Here is a 24,098-nt window from a genome sequence, read left to right as displayed (position 1 = left end):
ACTTCTTCAAGTCCCTGATGAGTGTTCAGACGTAATGAACAAAAACAAAGTTGTGTACAAACGGGTTCCAGTAACCCTTAAACTCATTCCTGCTGTTAGGATCAGTCTTTTCTTGGCATTTTTTTGAGCTACTCTCTGTTGGTCTACCAACAGAGAGTAGCTCAAAGTTGTGAGGCCAAAGAAAAAAGATCATTTTCTTTTTGTTTTTGCAAATGAGAAATCTCAAAAATGTGGCGTGCATTGGTATCCAGCCCCTTACGGTCAAAAGTCAAATCTTTCTCTGGTGTTAACAGGTTTTCCCTCCAATCATTGTCTCATCAGCTCAGCTTCCTTGGGGATGGTGTGTTCAGATATTAGTATCACGTGCAAGTCGGAAAGTTCGTTTTTGGTCTCATCTGTCAAAGCACCTTCTTCTTCTGCACATGGCTTGTGTCAAACTGTAAACAAAGAATTTATTCTCGCCAGGACGACGAGGACGTCTTGATTAATTTGCGGTTGCACTCGCATTGCTTAACAACGGGGTGAGTGTGAGATATTAAACATTTGGGGTATCGTTTTAGAACATTAAGCCCTACATTAGCCTCTACACAACATTTATCCCTGGCTCGTCTTGTGTGTTGCTTGGTTTGTATGATGCCATTTGTCCAGGAAAGTTCTCACTCCATTTATGACTTGGGTGAGTTCGGGAAGCATTTGATTTTATTTATAGGCATCGGGGAATCGAGGTTTGAGTACAAATCCATGCAAGACTTATTTTTGTGGAAAAGAAAACTCTTTTAAACACCACAAGTAGTTTTTTTCTGCTATTCTGATTTGTCATATCTCATAAAATCTCAATATGACATTTTGAAGTCGGTGATTCTAATGTGACCACATTTTGACACTTCATTATTTAGGAGAACCTACTTCATCTATAAGCAGCACATGCCATCCAGATTACATTGGAAAGTGACCTTCAGCAGCAGAACGATACACTTAAATTAACTTTACTGTGAGACCAAGAGCCTGGTGTTGTGCTGACCTTCCCCAGATGTCCAGAAGATGTTCTACCTGAATTGTGAGTTAGCTCAGTTAACTACTGTCAGGATAAAAACATCTAATAAATACTTGTGGGGGGTAGAGTAGTTAGACTTAGACCAGATCTGCCAACGGCGGATGTCAAATCTGAAGAAAGTTCATCAAAATCAACCCGTTGTTTAACTTCTGGAATCAGGTGATTCAGTGTTTAAGGTTTACACGGTTCTAGGATTCAATGGCTCATTACATTGTTTAAGGATTAGCGGCACTGAAACCTCACTTCAGAGCAGCACTTTCACCAAACTGATCCAACACAGACGCTTGTCAAGTTGCCACATTTCTTGGCCAATCTCCTTGGTGAGTTATGCCGTTACTGTTCAAGGCATTGTTAGTGTCAACTGCACCACTCAGTGTGACAGACTCGGCTCTGTTGGTGGGAGGGCAACTCATGGATGAAAAAAAACAAAACAAGACAGATTTTTCAACTATAGTCTACCCGTTAGTACAATGGCTCAGTCTTGAGGTATTCTTCAAAAGTCTGGCTCAAGACAGATCCACACCACACTTTGTATAGTTTCTGTTCTACTCGCATATCAGCGATCAAGTTGAAGTTGATGATCAATTTACTGGTAGGAATGCAGCATGTCTGATCTGTTTTGTGCCACAGGAGTTGGGCTTTTAAGAAACATAACATGGGGTCCCCCCGATGGGCTGCCACCTTATTGTGGTGGAAATAACACAATAAGATTCTGTTTTCGTAACAGAATCTACTATGCTTCTAATTAGTTTATTTTCCTTAAAACAGTAATGAAGGCACTTTTAGACACTAGGATTATCTCGTGATAATCCTAGAAGCTAAGATGTCAGGGGGAGGGATGGATGGATGGATGGATGGATGGATGGATGGATGGATGGATGGATGGATGGATGGATGGATGGATGGATGGATGGATGGAACGAACAATGGGCTTTGTTTTTCAGTTACTTTTCCTATACACAAACAATAGCTGTCCAGCATGAAAACAAATGAAACAAATGAAACTTTAAAACCTCTTAGATTTTTGTGCAGCAGGGAAATAAAGAGAATCGTGACTCAGGAAAAAAGGTCAGAAGAGAGCAGTACCTCGGTCCCAGCTCATCCTCACACCTCCAGGTGAATTCTCCGAAGCTCTCGTAGCGCTGGTTGTAGTGGTAAAGCACGCGGTGCAGTGTGGGAGCGCCCAGGTCCATGAGAGTGTTGTAGGCGGTCTGCTGCTCTTTCCCGCTTGTGTAGCCATTGAACAGATTGTAGATCTTGTCAGCAATTTCTAAAGGAACACATACAATCCGAAGTCAAAACAAACTCTTACGTACTTTGTCATCAACATGTGGGGATATCTAATCAAGACCAGAAAATGTTAGTATCAGATTGAAATTAATGAAATTAAATTATTTATTTCCTCCTAAACGTCAAAATGAGGAGAGAAGCCATTTGGTTTCAACTGTATAAAACACATTATCTTTAATGATGTATCGGTGGTGAGTCTCAGTATAGGCAAATGTCTATAAAGAGTTATGGAGTTTGTACGTTTTCTTTTATTAAATCAATGATGGCAGAAATAACATCAGCAAAGTTTCCCCCAGGGTACTATAAGCCTGGCAGGCCGCCAGGATTTACTTGTGCCCCCACCAGGCTTAGCGTTGCTTATTTGTTTGAAGTTTTTTTTATATGTTTAAGAATATTTAGTTAGTGTTTAAATAATACTAATGTCTTCCAATAACACATAATAAACTAGTGATATTTTCAAATTTCCTGTCAACTTTAAACAATTTTTATCTCAAAAACATGGTGGACCACTGGATGACTGCCCTAGCGCCCCAACCAAGGGGTTAGCAAGATTTCTGGGGGAAACCCTGCATAGGGGTTGATAATAAAACAACTTTAGACTTGTTTCCATTTAGCCTGAAAGGAATGGCAGTCTTTGGGACTTTTGAGTAGTTTTGTAGCTCTGGGTCACTCAATATGTTGCATTTCAAGTCATGCAATATTTTAGACAGCAATCAATCAGACTCTTCAAGAAAACCCAAAGACAGGTGAAATATTTACCCTGTTTTGGTGTGCTGAGTAAAGGCCCTTCGAAATACTGAAATATTCACATACTTGTCCTACTTTCACATCCTAATCTTTTATGTCAACATATTTTCTGAACTGCAAGACCTTTGCCATTGGCCTTGTAGCCTATTCTCAGAAATCTGTCTTTTCGTAACAGAATCTACTATGCTTCTAATTAGTTTATTTTCCTTAAAACAGTAATGAAGGCACTTTTAGACACTTAAACACTGAAAATGGACTAAGATCAATAATATTCATCCCCCATTTTTCAGACTTTGACTGGAAACGCCACGTGTGGAAGGAAACTTGGTTTCTGATTACATGACTTTGATGTAAACTTTAAAGATTTAGTAATGTTTTGTTAAGCAGTTAATGTTAAGCATGGTTAGTAACTCCAGGGCAAAAGAAAAAAAAAAGTTTAAGTTCTGAAATAGTGTTTATTCCAGTTTGTGCTCCCTGGAGTAGCAGAGATCATTGCGAACACCCACAATTATGTTTAGTTTTCGAAAGCCTGTCTGGATTTTGTTTCTGTATTTCATTAGCGTTGCTGTGAAGCTCTTTCCTTTTCATACTCCAAGCCAACTTTTAGATCTTCAGATATGCGGCATGCTATTTTAACGTGCAACTTCCACTCAGAACACCATTTGAAAAAGCATAAATCATTGTTCAAGTTGAAGTTGGAAAGGCTTTTTGTAACTCGGACAGATTTTTGAGCTTTTCATGGCCTGTCAGGCTAGCAACTTATCCCCTCTTCTGGATGGTAATAAAGTCACCCCAGTACACTGGAAGTATTACGTTTCACACCATTTATACTTCTCCAGGCATTAAAATTAACAGCGTAAGCCCAGTAGGATCACACTTCAATGACTAGCGCATTTTTGTAATAGCTGATTAAAATCAGCAGCCGGATCCACAAAAACATCTTTGCTATGAAGCCGTTATTGCTGCAGAGGGTCGGCAAGGATTCCAGCTCTTTAATTTCTGAGATGGGATGATATATATATATATATATATATATATATATATATATATATATTTTTTTTTTATAGTCAATATCCTCACGGAATTGCAGGATACGGTGACCATAAACAGTCCTGATCCAGAGAGGGGAAAACTATCTGCCTGTGACTTTATGACTCACTCTATGAACTCACATGACATCTACTGAGAAATAGCTCCAAACAGGCAGGAATTATTTCATCTAATAACAGAACTTTTGAGAACTATTTAGTGATTCCATTTGGTCGCTCTATTTTCATGCTCTTTACAATAAAGGGTAAAGTGCCCTGCAGAAGTGCTAATGCGCCTTAAAGTTGGACAAAATTGAGTCCCACTGCAGCTTTAAACATAAATATGTCTTACTGGACATTTATGTGATACATCAACTGAATGTAGAACATATTTGTGAGATCAGGGTTTTATATGTGTGCAATTTAATCTATAAATAAAGCTGCCATGAGATTTGAATATAAGAGAACAACCAGTATCGGAAAAGACACACCGGGGAGGGAGGCGGTTTGAGGAGGCTTTATGCTGAAATGCAACATCACAGAGCGTCGTTCAATCATCTGTCCAAACACATAAAGAGCATAGCACAACTGCAAGATCTACCAAAACAAGGCTTCCCACTTAAACTAACCAGCTGAGTCAAATACCACCTTCATTAGAGAAGCAGCCAAGATCTCCATAGTAACACTGTAACACTGACAGCAGCCTAATTGATCCTCAGGTGGGAGGATCAATTAGGCGTTTGCTCCACAAATCTGGACTTTTTAGAAGAGCGGCGAAAAGAAACTCATAGCTGTAAGGCAGAATTAAGCGGATCCCTTTAAAGTTTGCAACAAGTGATGCAGGAGAACAGCAACCCCTGGAAGAAGGTAAGAAAGTCGGCCTTAGTGTCGGCTGTGCTGAAGAGGTTCGTTTTCCAGGAGGAAAATGAACAATGAGCTCTCAGTCGGTGGCCCCCCACAAGCACTGATTCTTTCACTATCCATGCTGAGGATGTGCATTATTTTATGCACAATTTTCTCACAATCACAAGAATATCACCAGATGTCCGTTTAAAAAAAAAAAAAAAATCACTACTACAGGAAACTTTCTACTTTCACTTTTGGAAGAGCTTGCTAATTGCTACTTCCTCTACATTCAAAGCCTTGGTGAAAAGAAAACGACCTGTTCAAACTGTGCAACAAAAAGGAAAAGCGGGTGGAGAAAATCGCTAACTCAAAGACAAATGGACATCATTTGTCTTCATTTGCCCATGACCCTGCAGAAGAACAAAGTGTTTAATTTGCCAGGGGACCACATTTGAAACTGCATTGTGAAAGCAAGCGTCAGCATTTTGAACAACAAAAATAATTGCACCAAGATCGTCTTACCAAGCTGCGAGCGGGATTCTTGATACGTCTATGACACAACAAAAAGCAACAGAGTGCTCACTCAGAGCCGCATGAAATGTAAAAAAAACATTTCCATGGCTGAGATCTTGATATTTTTGTTTACCGAAGAATTCTGTGGCGAAATTGATTAGTTTTGTTACATATATAGACTTTTGACTCATCAAAAAAAAAGAAACCTTTAAGATGTCCATTGGAGCCTCTTTGAACCGTATTCTGATGTTACAATGACTCAGTAAAAGGCCAGACCTCTGTGGAATTGAGAACATTTGCAAGACTTGAAAACTGATGAATCCAAATTGTCTGAGCTAGATTTATTTTTTAAGTTAAAAAAAAAAATACAAAAAAACTTTTTCCTACGTGTGCAATGCTGGTAAATTCATGCCCCAAATATCTTTTGCATCTTTACCTGCAGTAGACCTTAATATTTTACAGCATTACCTTCAGTAAACAATTGTTCTATGAAGTATTGACTCAGGTGGGATTGAAGACAAATACATATATAACACTGCCTGAGATTTATACTGTAAAAGGTGTGAAAACCATAAAGTCCTTTCCTTCCACTTTACAACCACAGGCTACTTTTTTGCTTCATCATGTAAAATTAAGATAAGGTAAATAAAATATTGTCGTTTCGAGTCAAAATGTGAAAAAAACCTCAGAGGTGCGAATACTTTTACAAGGCACTGGATATTCTGAATACACAGACCCTAACCCTAAGTTTGACACACTGTAAGAAAAAAAAAAAAAAAAAAAAGCTTAATTGCACGATTATTCACATGAAAAACAAATTGGCCTCAGCGAGCTGGTTGTGAACCCATTCGGCCTCATTTCTCACCCTGCGCTTTGACATCATCCACAGTCGGACACGGAGTCTTGATGGTGACCTCACTCGGACTGGACCGCCGTCCTGTGTTGTCTACAGCCCACAGACGGAACCTGAAGACCATACAAACAAACAAATGGGTTCACGGAGATACGGAAGTACTCGTGCTTGCAGCTTGCAGTCAGCTGCTTTGCTTCGTGGGTTTGGACGTTTTCTACAGAACAAACTCTGTGTGACGGGATTTACAGTGTAGAGTTCTCTTGTTCTTTTCATTTTATTCTGTTAACAACAACAACATAGTTTCGAGAGCAACAAACTGACAGACAGTGCCAGCTGGTAGTCTAATAAGAGCCACATTTTCGAGGATAGCAGCCTGTATGGTTCCGACGCAGCGCCCTCACTGTAGCGTTTCCTGATTGAATATCGCCACCTTGTGGTTAAAACATAACTTGCACAATAAAAGACTGAAAACAAACAAAACCCCAACATATTTCTTCTTTTAATTTGACTGATTAAACATCCGTCCAACAAAGACAGAGGAAATTCTCTTGAAGCTTTCAGCTTTCATAAAAGTATCGGCATATTTCTCTTCACGTCATCATTTTGTCGAACCAGAGGCACCATATGGTTTCCAGCTTTTCGTTCCAGGTTCCGTTTGTATAAGAAATATAGAGTCTGCAGCAGCCTGAGGGGGATAAGAGTACTAGTCCTGGAGAGATGAATGAGCTGTCAGCCAGGATAAAAAGAGCAGGATACTTGCGGATGTTGAAAATAAAAGGGCATGTTAGGCGGCTAATTCAGCCCATATACATCCAAACCGTGTGCTCTGTCTGTTGGCCTCTGGCCCCTTTTCTTCGAATTACTTTTCACGTTCAAAACGTTTCTCTCCGTGTTTCACCTTTACGCTCCCCCCCCTGTTTTCTTTTGTAACCCCAAAGTTTGATTTAAGGTTTTTTGGCTAAACCTTTTACCCCCTTTTTCTATTCCTCAGTGTGTCTTGCTCCCCTTCGCTGCAGTGTGTGTGGCTTCCTTTCTGGCAAGGATTGTGTGAGATAAGTGTGAACATGCTTGAGCGAGAATCCAAGAATCCGGTCTTGATCACGGCATCGCATGTTAAAGCTTTTTTTTTTTTTTACTGTGCTGACAAACATATGTAGGAAGAATAAAGAGCCATTATAGAAAAAAAAAGAAAAATAGTAGTTTTCAGAATTTTTTCTCAAGCTCCCCTTTCTTGTACTTTTATTATCTTGTTAAATACCAAAAATAAAGTTTACGCTAACATATCCTACATCGCAATGAATGTAACATTTCAGATGTAAGTCTTTGTTTATTACATAGTGGATTGCGCTGAGAACAAAACAACATAAAAATGATCAATATAAATCTGAATTATTATCTCAATAATGGTCTAGATTTAGAATCATATTCAAAAGTAAAAGTGGAAAAATCACATCACCAGCTGATTCAGTGTCAATGGAAATTCCTCAGGTCAGAATGGGTCTCGGTAGCGTGTGTGGCCTTTATGACTTCCCTACAACAACTGGACGCGGCCCTGATGAGGCAGCGGACAGAGTGGAGTTGTTGGATGGAAGAAAACATCATGTCCCAGATGCACTCTGCTGGGTTCATGTCTGGGGGAATGAGCAGGCCACTCTACAGCACCAATGCCTTTATCATGCAGGAAACTGCTGACACAATTCAGCCAAATGAAACCCAGCATTGTCCTGCAGCAGAAGGAATCCACGGCTCACTCCGCTACATTATGGGTCTCACAAAGAGGTCTGAGGATCTCATCCTGGTACCTAATGTCAGTCGGGGCATCTCTGGCTAGCAGGTGGAGGGCCCTCCAAAGAAAAGCCTCCCCCCACACCGTTACTGACCCACTGCCAAACCAGTCATGCTGAAGGATGCTGCAGGCAGCATAACGTTCTCCACGGCGTCTCCAGACTGTCACGTCTGTCACATGAGCTCAGTGTGAACCTGCTCTCGTCCGTGAAGAGAAAGAGCCACCAGTGGTGAGTTGGCCAGTCTTGGGGTTCTCTGACAAATGCGAGTCGTTCTGCACAGTGTTGGCTTGTAAGCACAGGCCCCGCTCATTGATGCAGGGCCGTCGCGCCACCCTGGCGGAGTCTGTTTCTGACTATCTGAGCAGAAACGCGCACATTAGTGGCCTGCTGGAGGTCATATTGCAGGGCTCTGGCAGTGCTCCCCCTGTTCCTCCTTGGACAAAGAAAGAAGCGGTGGTCCTGCTGGGTTGTTCCCCTCCTACTGCGGCCTCTGCATCTCCTGGTACACTGGCCTGTCTGCTGGTGTCTCCGTGCTCCGGACCCTGTGCTGACTGACACAGCAAACCTTGTTACAACTTACAATGATGTGTAATGTTGGATGAGTCGGAGAGTAGTGGTAACATGCAAGATGTCAGCCAGAAATGATGAGGACAGAGAAATGGTCTGGGTTCACCACCTGTAATGCATGTTTGAGGAATCCTTTGATTTTCCCTGGCAGCCATTCAGGGGTGCCTAAACACTTGCACTCACAAAAGGCCACCTACTTTCAAAAAGAAAAAAAAACATCTACTTCCCAGTGCAATGCTCCGAAGAAAGGTTGTAAACAACATAATGGAGAAGCATTGCTGTGATGATGATGTCAGAAAAAGCAGGAGCTTCTGAAAAAGACAGAGGTCCAGTTTCAAAGCATCAAATTTCAAAGAGAAATATAACAAAGCAGTCAAACTGCTGCAGTTAATGAGTCAGTATTTTTGAATCTTATAACTTCTTCACATACAAATGGCCTTTTTCTGCAAGCTTTTTAATGAGTCATCGTCTCTACAGTCAAAGTGTAGGATGATTTACGGAGGGCATTAAAGAAGCTGCTTTCAGCCAGAGTGGTGACACAACATGCTTTTTCTGGCAAGTTTCAAGAGAGACGTTAAAGTTTCCTAGAAATGACGTGTCATAACTTAGCACTTTTTAGGGATATTCAGTGGTGCTACATTGAAATAGAGCCTCCTCTGCAACTGTTGATAAAGGTGTGTTAAAAATTAGACAAATTCATCTTCTAAAGCAGATTCATTATCTCACTCAAATTTCACCTCCTATCTAATCAAATGTTTTTATTTTTATAAATATAACAACGCAGTTTATTTTGTCACCCACACAAAAACCACAATGGGATGGAAGGGAATGAAAAGGTTCAAAGGTCACTGCAGTCAGGAGGGGCAACATTAGGTCACCAAGTCTGCACCACAACCTTTAAATGGTATTTCCATCTCCTTCTGCATGTCATGTAAAAACCTTTTCTGTCCTACCATTACAAACGTAAAGATGGAACAAATATGGAAGTGCACCTTATGCTTATTTTTGAGCATGAGGAAGAAAATGTGATTACGTGGTTGTGTTTCTCCTCTGAAACAAACCTTATTGGACAGCTTTAGCCTCAATAATTATTTGAAATGTTGCATTAATATCTACTGAGCTAACCAAACCCTGGGAAGACTTAACGGGGTAACGATAAAAACAAAGTGATCGAGTCAAGACAAAACAATGGTTTACCGGATATAAAGTCAATCTCTCTTCCCGGGTTATTATCTCAGACCTAAACTCCATAAAGAAACCATGTAGGATAAACTATAGAGATGAAAGTATAAAAGCAGATCCAGGACTCATGGTGATCTGGAGAGATCGTGGAAGCGAGAACAGCCAATAAATTGCCTCTCTCAAATCTCGTAAAACGTTATGGAAGACCAAGCGATGTCTTATTGGCTTAAGGAGGATGCTAACAATTGTGGGACCAGTGATTTTTAGAGGAAAACGTTTTAAATGTTAGACTGCTTTCCTGTGTTTCATGTGTTCCTGTGCCAACATAGCTGAGTCAAATGGCTGAATTGCCTTCTCAGCATGTCATCAAGTTTTCCAAAGTCCATTTACTTCAAGTGTGCTGAAACAGGGAATGATCTGAAACATGCGAGACAGCACGCCTTGAGGACTAACTGAGGACTCCACTGGCACTGAGAGAATACTTCAGGCAACGATCTGCTTTTATTTCCATTTTTCAGAGTTATGTTGTCATAATGCAGTTAAAGAGGCTTCGCAATGATAGTGGATATATGGAGTCACCTGGATTTGTTTCAATGTTAGCCTGCCTCGGACAAAAAGCAATCTTCTTTTTGTTTCTCATGTGGACCAGTTCAAAAGTTGATCTAAATTTTATGCTGTTAATTAAGATGAGAACTTTGCTCTTTTTTTAAATAAATGATACTTCTTAAAAAGCAAACACTTTTCAAAACTCCCTCTTTTACATTTTCCACATGTTAAAGAAACCAAGCTGGTAAATAAGGCAAAGTGAAAGCATTTAAATATCTGTACTTCCTTTCTTACTCAAAGCTAAAATTAGTGGCAAACACAGAGAAACAAGCTCATTTATTGGACTGGCTAAAGCTAACGTCTGTCTGCTAAAGCAATTTTGCAGTCAAACGTTTTTTTTTATTAGCAAATGAAATGATTTTTGCAGTCCTTATGGGTTCATATTGACAGCAAATAATGGCAATAAAGACAACAGTAAGGCCTGATTAACTTCACCAGAGAGCATTTCAGAGACACTGCAGCACTTGATTTGTGGACTGCACCTTAAGCTTCCATCAGTGGCAATTTATGACACCTTGGAAAAGCAAGTGTGTACCTTTCTTCACGTGTTGAGCACCGAGTGTCAACTCACATGTATGTTGCGTCAGGTTCCAGGCAGCGAATGATCAGACTGATGGAGGAAGACAGCAGGTTTGGGATGTCCCCCAGCATCACACATGGAGACCTGGCCCCAGACAGGATGTCGTCCACGAAGCTCAAGAGGGTTTCTGCAGAACAGAGAATGGATGGGTTAATGCATTTTTTTGGAAAGACCGCTGCTTTGGAAAGACTGTGGTTTAGCACCTTTTGCTGCAACATGAACAAACAATGTTGTGAAAAGCTTTTTTTTTTATCTGCTCTGATATTCTACTTTTTGTGGCGAGTCAGTGTTTCAGATCATACAAAAGACGGTTTAATTTACTACGGAAAACATTCAAATCAACCCGTCTATGAGACAAAGTTATTTCCTCCTCCTCCCCCAACTCTTAGTAGTTCAGCTATGTTGGATTTTTATGGTCCAGGTTTAAACGCTAAAAAACTTGTTCATGTTCAGGCAGAATCATAGTTATAGTCATAGTTAAAGATACTGTAAAAACAGGAAAGGCATTCTTCTCAATCTAAATCCTTTCATTTTCTGTCAAAAAGACAAGGCTTTCTTACATTCCTCTATTCTTTTGCTGTTCAGTTATGTCATGTTTATGTATGACAAACATGTCATATACCAAGTGAACAAATAAAGAATATAAATACTCTGTAGATTTTGCAACCTCAATATTATGACAAAAGCACACAAAAATGAGTGTTATATAAGCCCTTCAGGCACAGTGTGTACCGGTATGGCATATTCTTGGAAAGCTGTTTCACTGTGTAAAGGCGCAGATGACCAAAGTGGCTGACTTTGATTTATTTTACGAGGGAAGGAGTGTCCACCGTTAGTGACGGCTTCCTTCAAAAGAACTCAGGCCTGCAGTACGTGGAGACTTTATGGACCAAATAACCCGATCCAGGCACGGCCATTGTAAATCTGAGATCTGCAATGAGCATCCCAGAAAAAAAACACACACACAAAAGGAACATGGTGTTGAGGATCTCTCTTTATTGGGTTTAACTCATGCCTCCCATTCACACACTTTCACTTTACTGTTGCACACTGGTGTCCAAGCAGATGGTGGACCCCACTTCCAATGACCCATTCAGGAGTTAAAAATAAAAACTCTGCTTCTGCTATTGCTACTACTCCTGTAATCATGTAACTACGTGTGTGTGGGGGGGAATTTTAAAATATTTAAATATTTTACTGAAAGTTTCTGCCATTTATTTCTATATCCAGACATGTTCAACCCGATCGTTGCCGTCGCTGCATTCTAGCGCTAATGTGTTTTTAAATGCTCCATTTCTCCTAAAACCTCACCCTCCGCTCTGAATGCTACATAATCAACAAAAAAGGCAGTTTCACGCTCCGCAGATGCTCCCCAACTTTAGATTTAAAATGTCGTGGCTCCGTTACCAACATTCATCTGCGACGTTTAATCTCAAAAGCACAGCTGAACTTTACTTGCACTCCGTCCAGCGCTGTGTAACCGTATAACGGCCACTGCTGCAACCAAATACCTTTCCTGCAGATCTGTTATAGAACTGTCCTGCAAAACGTTGTTTCCCTGCACGCTTAACATAAGAGCTTTCCCACACTGTTCAGCCACCGAGGCAGGGGGAGTGCTACAGAGCTCAGCTCTTCCTGTGCTCTCGTTTACTAGGACTTGAATATCTGTTATTTACAAATTAAAACACTACCTCACTCTGCATACCTGTTTATATTCCACCTTGTAAATAAGTGCATAAATCGTTTTAATCCTCAAATTTTCTCTAATTAATTGACATTTATTTATTTATTTTAATGTTTTAGACACTAAATAATATGAAATATTTCTTATTTATAATTATTTACTTTTGTATATTCTATGCAATTTATTTTTCTCACTGGATTTCCCTGTCAGTCAAACGTTTGAGTCATTTTATTCCATTGTGTGACTTGATGTGGTTGAGGCTACCGCTAATATCCTTTTCCTAGCTAGCTTTTTTTTTTTTTTGCGTCTATTAATGGATAAGTGACATTTGTCTTTGCCATGGGCTAACTTCTGTTGCCAACCCCCAATCTGTGGTTCTACTACTATATAAAATATACAATGTTATTTTGTACATTTCTGTTATACACATCTTAAATTTAATGAATAATGGTCTTAAAGAATTCTTAAAAAGCCACTTGTGCTAAAAATCGACATTTGCCAATTATTACGTTCAGCAGATGAACCTCCAGCATCTCCACTACCTTCTTTTCAGGGGTTTATAGATGCTCCTTTTGACACACACAGCTAGCTTTGTATCCCTTGCTGGCACCCATACATGCATCAGAAGGCCAGCTGGCCCCCAGGGAGTGGACTTCACTGCACAGAGGAAAAACCAAGCCTACTAGTATGAAAGGTGTGCAAAGTGATGGTGGTTCTGAGGTGGCCATCCCTGAGTATGCTCTGCACAAGCAATGCTTGTCTCTGTGTATTTATACATCCCTGCGGTGTATGAGTGTGTGTGTGTGGGTGTGTGTGTGTATGGACTGAGGTGGTCGGTTTTTCTTAAACAGGATATTTATACAAGCTTTTCGAGGGTTCAAGCAATCACATAGGATACGCGGTGAGTGATGGGCGCTTCGCGGTGGTCATCCTCTCGTGTCACCATCTGGTTAACAAGAGCCATGGAAACATAAAGAGTGGGACAGTCTGTTAATAAAAAAAAGAAAGTGTGTCCAAGCTGCCAGAGGAGGATGTTTACTCAGNAGTCCTGATCCAGAGAGGGGAAAACTATCTGCCTGTGACTTTATGACTCACTCTATGAACTCACATGACATCTACTGAGAAATAGCTCCAAACAGGCAGGAATTATTTCATCTAATAACAGAACTTTTGAGAACTATTTAGTGATTCCATTTGGTCGCTCTATTTTCATGCTTTTTACAATAAAGGTTAAAGTGCCCTGCAGAAGTGCTAATGCGCCTTAAAGTTGGACAAAATTGAGTCCCATTGCAGCTTTAAACATAAATATGTCTTACTGGACATTTATGTGATACATCAACTGAATGTAGAACATATTTGTGAGATCAGGGTTTTATATGTGTGCAATTTAATCTATAAACAAAGCTGCCATGAGATTTGAATATAAGAGAACAACCAGTATCGGAAAAGACACACCGGGGAGGGAGGCGGTTTGAGGAGGCTTTATGCTGAAATGCAACATCACAGAGCGTCGTTCAATCATCTGTCCAAACACATAAAGAGCATAGCACAACTGCAAGATCTACCAAAACAAGGCTTCCCACTTAAACTAACCAGCTGAGTCAAATACCACCTTCTTTAGAGAAGCAGCCAAGATCTCCATAGTAACACTGTAACACTGAAAGCAGCCTAATTGATCCTCAGGTGGGAGGATCAATTAGGCGTTTGCTCCACAAATCTGGACTTTTTAGAAGAGCGGCAAAAAGAAACTCATAGCTGTAAGGCAGAATTAAGCGGATCCCTTTAAAGTTTGCAACAAGTGATGCAGGAGAACAGCAACCACTGGAAGAAGGTAAGAAAGTCGGCCTTAGTGTCGGCTGTGCTGAAGAGGTTCGTTTTCCAGGAGGAAAATGAACAATGAGCTCTCAGTCGGTGGCCCCCCACAAGCACTGATTCTTTCACAATCCATGCTGAGGATGTGCATTATTTTATGCACAATTTTCTCACAATCACAAGAATATCACCAGATGTCCGTTTAAAAAAAAAAAAAAAATCACTACTACAGGAAACTTTCTACTTTCACTTTTGGAAGAGCTTGCTAATTGCTACTTCCTCTACATTCAAAGCCTTGGTGAAAAGAAAACGACCTGTTCAAACTGTGCAACAAAAAGGAAAAGCGGGTGGAGAAAATCGCTAACTCAAAGACAAATGGACATCATTTGTCTTCATTTGCCCATGACCCTGCAGAAGAACAAAGTGTTTAATTTGCCAGGGGACCACATTTGAAACTGCATTGTGAAAGCAAGCGTCAGCATTTTGAACAACAAAAATAATTGCACCAAGATCGTCTTACCAAGCTGCGAGCGGGATTCTTGATACGTCTATGACACAACAAAAAGCAACAGAGTGCTCACTCAGAGCCGCATGAAATGTAAAAAAAACATTTCCATGGCTGAGATCTTGATATTTTTGTTTACCGAAGAATTCTGTGGCGAAATTGATTAGTTTTGTTACATATATAGACTTTTGACTCATCAAAAAAAAAGAAACCTTTAAGATGTCCATTGGAGCCTCTTTGAACCGTATTCTGATGTTACAATGACTCAGTAAAAGGCCAGACCTCTGTGGAATTGAGAACATTTGCAAGACTTGAAAACTGATGAATCCAAATTGTCTGAGCTAGATTTATTTTTTAAGTTAAAAAAAAAAATACAAAAAAACTTTTTCCTACGTGTGCAATGCTGGTAAATTCATGCCCCAAATATCTTTTGCATCTTTACCTGCAGTAGACCTTAATATTTTACAGCATTACCTTCAGTAAACAATTGTTCTATGAAGTATTGACTCAGGTGGGATTGAAGACAAATACATATTTAACACTGCCTGAGATTTATACTGTAAAAGGTGTGAAAACCATAAAGTCCTTTCCTTCCACTTTACAACCACAGGCTACTTTTTTGCTTCATCATGTAAAATTAAGATAAGGTAAATAAAATATTGTCGTTTCGAGTCAAAATGTGAAAAAAACCTCAGAGGTGCGAATACTTTTACAAGGCACTGGATATTCTGAATACACAGACCCTAACCCTAAGTTTGACACACTGTAAGAAAAAAAAAAAAAAAAAAAAGCTTAATTGCACGATTATTCACATGAAAAACAAATTGGCCTCAGCGAGCTGGTTGTGAACCCATTCGGCCTCATTTCTCACCCTGCGCTTTGACATCATCCACAGTCGGACACGGAGTCTTGATGGTGACCTCACTCGGACTGGACCGCCGTCCTGTGTTGTCTACAGCCCACAGACGGAACCTGAAGACCATACAAACAAACAAATGGGTTCACGGAGATACGGAAGTACTCGTGCTTGCAGCTTGCAGTCAGCTGCTTTGCTTCGTGGGTTTGGACGTTTTCTACAGAACAAACTCTGTGTGACGGGATTTACAGTGTAGAGTTCTCTTGTTCTTTTCATTTTATTCTGTTAACAACAACAACATAGTTTCGAGAGCAACAAACTGACAGACAGTGCCAGCTGGTAGTCTAATAAGAGCCACATTTTCGAGGATAGCAGCCTGTATGGTTCCGACGCAGCGCCCTCACTGTAGCGTTTCCTGATTGAATATCGCCACCTTGTGGTTAAAACATAACTTGCACAATAAAAGACTGAAAACAAACAAAACCCCAACATATTTCTTCTTTTAATTTGACTGATTAAACATCCGTCCAACAAAGACAGAGGAAATTCTCTTGAAGCTTTCAGCTTTCATAAAAGTATCGGCATATTTCTCTTCACGTCATCATTTTGTCGAACCAGAGGCACCATATGGTTTCCAGCTTTTCGTTCCAGGTTCCGTTTGTATAAGAAATATAGAGTCTGCAGCAGCCTGAGGGGGATAAGAGTACTAGTCCTGGAGAGATGAATGAGCTGTCAGCCAGGATAAAAAGAGCAGGATACTTGCGGATGTTGAAAATAAAAGGGCATGTTAGGCGGCTAATTCAGCCCATATACATCCAAACCGTGTGCTCTGTCTGTTGGCCTCTGGCCCCTTTTCTTCGAATTACTTTTCACGTTCAAAACGTTTCTCTCCGTGTTTCACCTTTACGCTCCCCCCCCTGTTTTCTTTTGTAACCCCAAAGTTTGATTTAAGGTTTTTTGGCTAAACCTTTTACCCCCTTTTTCTATTCCTCAGTGTGTCTTGCTCCCCTTCGCTGCAGTGTGTGTGGCTTCCTTTCTGGCAAGGATTGTGTGAGATAAGTGTGAACATGCTTGAGCGAGAATCCAAGAATCCGGTCTTGATCACGGCATCGCATGTTAAAGCTTTTTTTTTTTTTTACTGTGCTGACAAACATATGTAGGAAGAATAAAGAGCCATTATAGAAAAAAAAAGAAAAATAGTAGTTTTCAGAATTTTTTCTCAAGCTCCCCTTTCTTGTACTTTTATTATCTTGTTAAATACCAAAAATAAAGTTTACGCTAACATATCCTACATCGCAATGAATGTAACATTTCAGATGTAAGTCTTTGTTTATTACATAGTGGATTGCGCTGAGAACAAAACAACATAAAAATGATCAATATAAATCTGAATTATTATCTCAATAATGGTCTAGATTTAGAATCATATTCAAAAGTAAAAGTGGAAAAATCACATCACCAGCTGATTCAGTGTCAATGGAAATTCCTCAGGTCAGAATGGGTCTCGGTAGCGTGTGTGGCCTTTATGACTTCCCTACAACAACTGGACGCGGCCCTGATGAGGCAGCGGACAGAGTGGAGTTGTTGGATGGAAGAAAACATCATGTCCCAGATGCACTCTGCTGGGTTCATGTCTGGGGGAATGAGCAGGCCACTCTACAGCACCAATGCCTTTATCATGCAGGAAACTGCTGACACAATTCAGCCAAATGAAACCCAGCATTGTCCTGCAGCAGAAGGAATCCACGGCTCACTCCGCTACATTATGGGTCTCACAAAGAGGTCTGAGGATCTCATCCTGGTACCTAATGTCAGTCGGGGCATCTCTGGCTAGCAGGTGGAGGGCCCTCCAAAGAAAAGCCTCCCCCCACACCGTTACTGACCCACTGCCAAACCAGTCATGCTGAAGGATGCTGCAGGCAGCATAACGTTCTCCACGGCGTCTCCAGACTGTCACGTCTGTCACATGAGCTCAGTGTGAACCTGCTCTCGTCCGTGAAGAGAAAGAGCCACCAGTGGTGAGTTGGCCAGTCTTGGGGTTCTCTGACAAATGCGAGTCGTTCTGCACAGTGTTGGCTTGTAAGCACAGGCCCCGCTCATTGATGCAGGGCCGTCGCGCCACCCTGGCGGAGTCTGTTTCTGACTATCTGAGCAGAAACGCGCACATTAGTGGCCTGCTGGAGGTCATATTGCAGGGCTCTGGCAGTGCTCCCCCTGTTCCTCCTTGGACAAAGAAAGAAGCGGTGGTCCTGCTGGGTTGTTCCCCTCCTACTGCGGCCTCTGCATCTCCTGGTACACTGGCCTGTCTGCTGGTGTCTCCGTGCTCCGGACCCTGTGCTGACTGACACAGCAAACCTTGTTACAACTTACAATGATGTGTAATGTTGGATGAGTCGGAGAGTAGTGGTAACATGCAAGATGTCAGCCAGAAATGATGAGGACAGAGAAATGGTCTGGGTTCACCACCTGTAATGCATGTTTGAGGAATCCTTTGATTTTCCCTGGCAGCCATTCAGGGGTGCCTAAACACTTGCACTCACAAAAGGCCACCTACTTTCAAAAAGAAAAAAAAACATCTACTTCCCAGTGCAATGCTCCGAAGAAAGGTTGTAAACAACATAATGGAGAAGCATTGCTGTGATGATGATGTCAGAAAAAGCAGGAGCTTCTGAAAAAGACAGAGGTCCAGTTTCAAAGCATCAAATTTCAAAGAGAAATATAACAAAGCAGTCAAACTGCTGCAGTTAATGAGTCAGTATTTTTGAATCTTATAACTTCTTCACATACAAATGGCCTTTTTCTGCAAGCTTTTTAATGAGTCATCGTCTCTACAGTCAAAGTGTAGGATGATTTACGGAGGGCATTAAAGAAGCTGCTTTCAGCCAGAGTGGTGACACAACATGCTTTTTCTGGCAAGTTTCAAGAGAGACGTTAAAGTTTCCTAGAAATGACGTGTCATAACTTAGCACTTTTTAGGGATATTCAGTGGTGCTACATTGAAATAGAGCCTCCTCTGCAACTGTTGATAAAGGTGTGTTAAAAATTAGACAAATTCATCTTCTAAAGCAGATTCATTATCTCACTCAAATTTCACCTCCTATCTAATCAAATGTTTTTATTTTTATAAATATAACAACGCAGTTTATTTTGTCACCCACACAAAAACCACAATGGGATGGAAGGGAATGAAAAGGTTCAAAGGTCACTGCAGTCAGGAGGGGCAACATTAGGTCACCAAGTCTGCACCACAACCTTTAAATGGTATTTCCATCTCCTTCTGCATGTCATGTAAAAACCTTTTCTGTCCTACCATTACAAACGTAAAGATGGAACAAATATGGAAGTGCACCTTATGCTTATTTTTGAGCATGAGGAAGAAAATGTGATTACGTGGTTGTGTTTCTCCTCTGAAACAAACCTTATTGGACAGCTTTAGCCTCAATAATTATTTGAAATGTTGCATTAATATCTACTGAGCTAACCAAACCCTGGGAAGACTTAACGGGGTAACGATAAAAACAAAGTGATCGAGTCAAGACAAAACAATGGTTTACCGGATATAAAGTCAATCTCTCTTCCCGGGTTATTATCTCAGACCTAAACTCCATAAAGAAACCATGTAGGATAAACTATAGAGATGAAAGTATAAAAGCAGATCCAGGACTCATGGTGATCTGGAGAGATCGTGGAAGCGAGAACAGCCAATAAATTGCCTCTCTCAAATCTCGTAAAACGTTATGGAAGACCAAGCGATGTCTTATTGGCTTAAGGAGGATGCTAACAATTGTGGGACCAGTGATTTTTAGAGGAAAACGTTTTAAATGTTAGACTGCTTTCCTGTGTTTCATGTGTTCCTGTGCCAACATAGCTGAGTCAAATGGCTGAATTGCCTTCTCAGCATGTCATCAAGTTTTCCAAAGTCCATTTACTTCAAGTGTGCTGAAACAGGGAATGATCTGAAACATGCGAGACAGCACGCCTTGAGGACTAACTGAGGACTCCACTGGCACTGAGAGAATACTTCAGGCAACGATCTGCTTTTATTTCCATTTTTCAGAGTTATGTTGTCATAATGCAGTTAAAGAGGCTTCGCAATGATAGTGGATATATGGAGTCACCTGGATTTGTTTCAATGTTAGCCTGCCTCGGACAAAAAGCAATCTTCTTTTTGTTTCTCATGTGGACCAGTTCAAAAGTTGATCTAAATTTTATGCTGTTAATTAAGATGAGAACTTTGCTCTTTTTTTAAATAAATGATACTTCTTAAAAAGCAAACACTTTTCAAAACTCCCTCTTTTACATTTTCCACATGTTAAAGAAACCAAGCTGGTAAATAAGGCAAAGTGAAAGCATTTAAATATCTGTACTTCCTTTCTTACTCAAAGCTAAAATTAGTGGCAAACACAGAGAAACAAGCTCATTTATTGGACTGGCTAAAGCTAACGTCTGTCTGCTAAAGCAATTTTGCAGTCAAACGTTTTTTTTTATTAGCAAATGAAATGATTTTTGCAGTCCTTATGGGTTCATATTGACAGCAAATAATGGCAATAAAGACAACAGTAAGGCCTGATTAACTTCACCAGAGAGCATTTCAGAGACACTGCAGCACTTGATTTGTGGACTGCACCTTAAGCTTCCATCAGTGGCAATTTATGACACCTTGGAAAAGCAAGTGTGTACCTTTCTTCACGTGTTGAGCACCGAGTGTCAACTCACATGTATGTTGCGTCAGGTTCCAGGCAGCGAATGATCAGACTGATGGAGGAAGACAGCAGGTTTGGGATGTCCCCCAGCATCACACATGGAGACCTGGCCCCAGACAGGATGTCGTCCACGAAGCTCAAGAGGGTTTCTGCAGAACAGAGAATGGATGGGTTAATGCATTTTTTTGGAAAGACCGCTGCTTTGGAAAGACTGTGGTTTAGCACCTTTTGCTGCAACATGAACAAACAATGTTGTGAAAAGCTTTTTTTTTTATCTGCTCTGATATTCTACTTTTTGTGGCGAGTCAGTGTTTCAGATCATACAAAAGACGGTTTAATTTACTACGGAAAACATTCAAATCAACCCGTCTATGAGACAAAGTTATTTCCTCCTCCTCCCCCAACTCTTAGTAGTTCAGCTATGTTGGATTTTTATGGTCCAGGTTTAAACGCTAAAAAACTTGTTCATGTTCAGGCAGAATCATAGTTATAGTCATAGTTAAAGATACTGTAAAAACAGGAAAGGCATTCTTCTCAATCTAAATCCTTTCATTTTCTGTCAAAAAGACAAGGCTTTCTTACATTCCTCTATTCTTTTGCTGTTCAGTTATGTCATGTTTATGTATGACAAACATGTCATATACCAAGTGAACAAATAAAGAATATAAATACTCTGTAGATTTTGCAACCTCAATATTATGACAAAAGCACACAAAAATGAGTGTTATATAAGCCCTTCAGGCACAGTGTGTACCGGTATGGCATATTCTTGGAAAGCTGTTTCACTGTGTAAAGGCGCAGATGACCAAAGTGGCTGACTTTGATTTATTTTACGAGGGAAGGAGTGTCCACCGTTAGTGACGGCTTCCTTCAAAAGAACTCAGGCCTGCAGTACGTGGAGACTTTATGGACCAAATAACCCGATCCAGGCACGGCCATTGTAAATCTGAGATCTGCAATGAGCATCCCAGAAAAAAAACACACACACAAAAGGAACATGGTGTTGAGGATCTCTCTTTATTGGGTTCAACTCATGCCTCCCATTCACACACTTTCACTTTACTGTTGCACACTGGTGTCCAAGCAGATGGTGGACCCCACTTCCAATGACCCATTCAGGAGTTAAAAATAAAAACTCTGCTTCTGCTATTGCTACTACTCCTGTAATCATGTAACTACGTGTGTGTGGGGGGGAATTTTAAAATATTTAAATATTTTACTGAAAGTTTCTGCCATTTATTTCTATATCCAGACATGTTCAACCCGATCGTTGCCGTCGCTGCATTCTAGCGCTAATGTGTTTTTAAATGCTCCATTTCTCCTAAAACCTCACCCTCCGCTCTGAATGCTATGCAATTAACAAAAAAGGCAGTTTCACGCTCCGCAGATGCTCCCCAACTTTAGATTTAAAATGTCGTGGCTCCGTTACCAACATTCATCTGCGACGTTTAATCTCAAAAGCACAGCTGAACTTTACTTGCACTCCGTCCAGCGCTGTGTAGCCGTATAACGGCCACTGCTGCAACCAAATACCTTTCCTGCAGATCTGTTATAGAACTGTCCTGCAAAACGTTGTTTCCCTGCACGCTTAACATAAGAGCTTTCCCACACTGTTCAGCCACCGAGGCAGGGGGAGTGCTACAGAGCTCAGCTCTTCCTGTGCTCTCGTTTACTAGGACTTGAATATCTGTTATTTACAAATTAAAACACTACCTCACTCTGCATACCTGTTTATATTCCACCTTGTAAATAAGTGCATAAATCGTTTTAATCCTCAAATTTTCTCTAATTAATTGACATTTATTTATTTATTTTAATGTTTTAGACACTAAATAATATGAAATATTTCTTATTTATAATTATTTACTTTTGTATATTCTATGCAATTTATTTTTCTCACTGGATTTCCCTGTCAGTCAAACGTTTGAGTCATTTTATTCCGTTGTGTGACTTGATGTGGTTGAGGCTACCGCTAATATCCTTTTCCTAGCTAGCTTTTTTTTTTTTTTGCGTCTATTAATGGATAAGTGACATTTGTCTTTGCCATGGGCTAACTTCTGTTGCCAACCCCCAATCTGTGGTTCTACTACTATATAAAATATACAATGTTATTTTGTACATTTATGTTATACACATCTTAAATTTAATGAATAATGGTCTTAAAGAATTCTTAAAAAGCCACTTGTGCTAAAAATCGACATTTGCCAATTATTACGTTCAGCAGATGAACCTCCAGCATCTCCACTACCTTCTTTTCAGGGGTTTATAGATGCTCCTTTTGACACACACAGCTAGCTTTGTATCCCTTGCTGGCACCCATACATGCATCAGAAGGCCAGCTGGCCCCCAGGGAGTGGATTTCACTGCACAGAGGAAAAACCAAGCCTACTAGTATGAAAGGTGTGCAAAGTGATGGTGGTTCTGAGGTGGCCATCCCTGAGTATGCTCTGCACAAGCAATGCTTGTCTCTGTGTATTTATACATCCCTGCGGTGTATGAGTGTGTGTGTGTGGGTGTGTGTGTGTATGGACTGAGGTGGTCGGTTTTTCTTAAACAGGATATTTATACAAGCTTTTCGAGGGTTCAAGCAATCACATAGGATACGCGGTGAGTGATGGGCGCTTCGCGGTGGTCATCCTCTCGTGTCACCATCTGGTTAACAAGAGCCATGGAAACATAAAGAGTGGGACAGTCTGTTAATAACAAAAAGAAAGTGTGTCCAAGCTGCCAGAGGAGGATGTTTACTCAGATCTGAGGACTGTCAGAGGAGTGAAAGGCATAAACACGGCTGGAGATTTAAATGAAAAGTGACATTGTGAAGCTTTGAACCACTTAGTATATTAATTGGAAAGCGTGGTGGAACATCCTCTCTGTGGGTATGGAGCTGTATTTTAATCCTCATTGGAATATACCAATATGGAAACATGCTAAGAATTTATTTCGGTGTCTGAGTGAGAGCAGCTGGTGATGTACAAACGTGGCCAGAAGAATACAGTCATGGTAGAGAAAATTCAACATCAGCAGTTGGGCTGTGATTTATTACTGTGTCATATATTGGCATTTATGGGGGCAGAAATTAGTAAAATTTTAACTCCAACATGAACAGGAGTTGATCTTAGTTCTTCTGGTTAGCTATTTTTTTGGTGGTAAACAGTCTTAAACTGGGCATATTATGTGAAATTGAGACTTAGTACATTTTTGTATTTCTATTTGGGACTCAACTGCTTCTAAAAGCAGCCCGAGAACTTTAAAACAAACCCAGTCATTTCGAGGTAACAAGTTATTTTTATTTGTGTGTGTCTGGAAAACAAGTAGCTTCAAAAACCTCCTGATTGTCACGGCAGTGCACTGTTACCTAGCAACCCCAGCAAACCCCAAAGTATAATTTTCTTATGTATGTAGTGTTTGAATCCCTTCGCTGGGGGTTAGATTCACTCCCAGCAGCTGCAAACTCCAGTAAAGACACAGCATAGGGAGAGGTTAGT

At 40.5% G+C, this 24,098-nt stretch overlaps 1 protein-coding gene across 4 annotated transcripts in view; it reads right to left on the bottom strand.

Moving 5' to 3' along the window:
* astn1 (astrotactin 1) overlaps window positions 1-24,098 on the bottom strand; it is a 351,757-nt gene that overhangs the window by 11,783 nt on the left and 315,876 nt on the right. For 3 of the 4 annotated variants that reach the window (XM_016671746.1, XM_016671747.1, XM_016671745.1), the window contains 2 exons: window positions 20,627-20,762; window positions 15,897-16,026 (listed from right to left, as the gene is read on the bottom strand). In XM_016671746.1, coding sequence (XP_016527232.1) covers window positions 15,915-16,026; window positions 20,627-20,762 — 248 coding nt within the window. In that variant the 3' untranslated portion in view covers window positions 15,897-15,914. Of the gene's footprint in view, window positions 1-2,140; window positions 2,325-15,896; window positions 16,027-20,626; window positions 20,763-24,098 lie in introns of those variants that run through there. The other variant, XM_007552505.2, reaches the window with a different exon arrangement.

This window comes from Poecilia formosa, unplaced genomic scaffold, assembly GCF_000485575.1.
Source record: "Poecilia formosa unplaced genomic scaffold, Poecilia_formosa-5.1.2 Scaffold49, whole genome shotgun sequence".
NCBI lineage: Eukaryota > Metazoa > Chordata > Actinopteri > Cyprinodontiformes > Poeciliidae > Poecilia > Poecilia formosa.
This window is presented reverse-complemented; position numbering and strand designations above follow the sequence as displayed.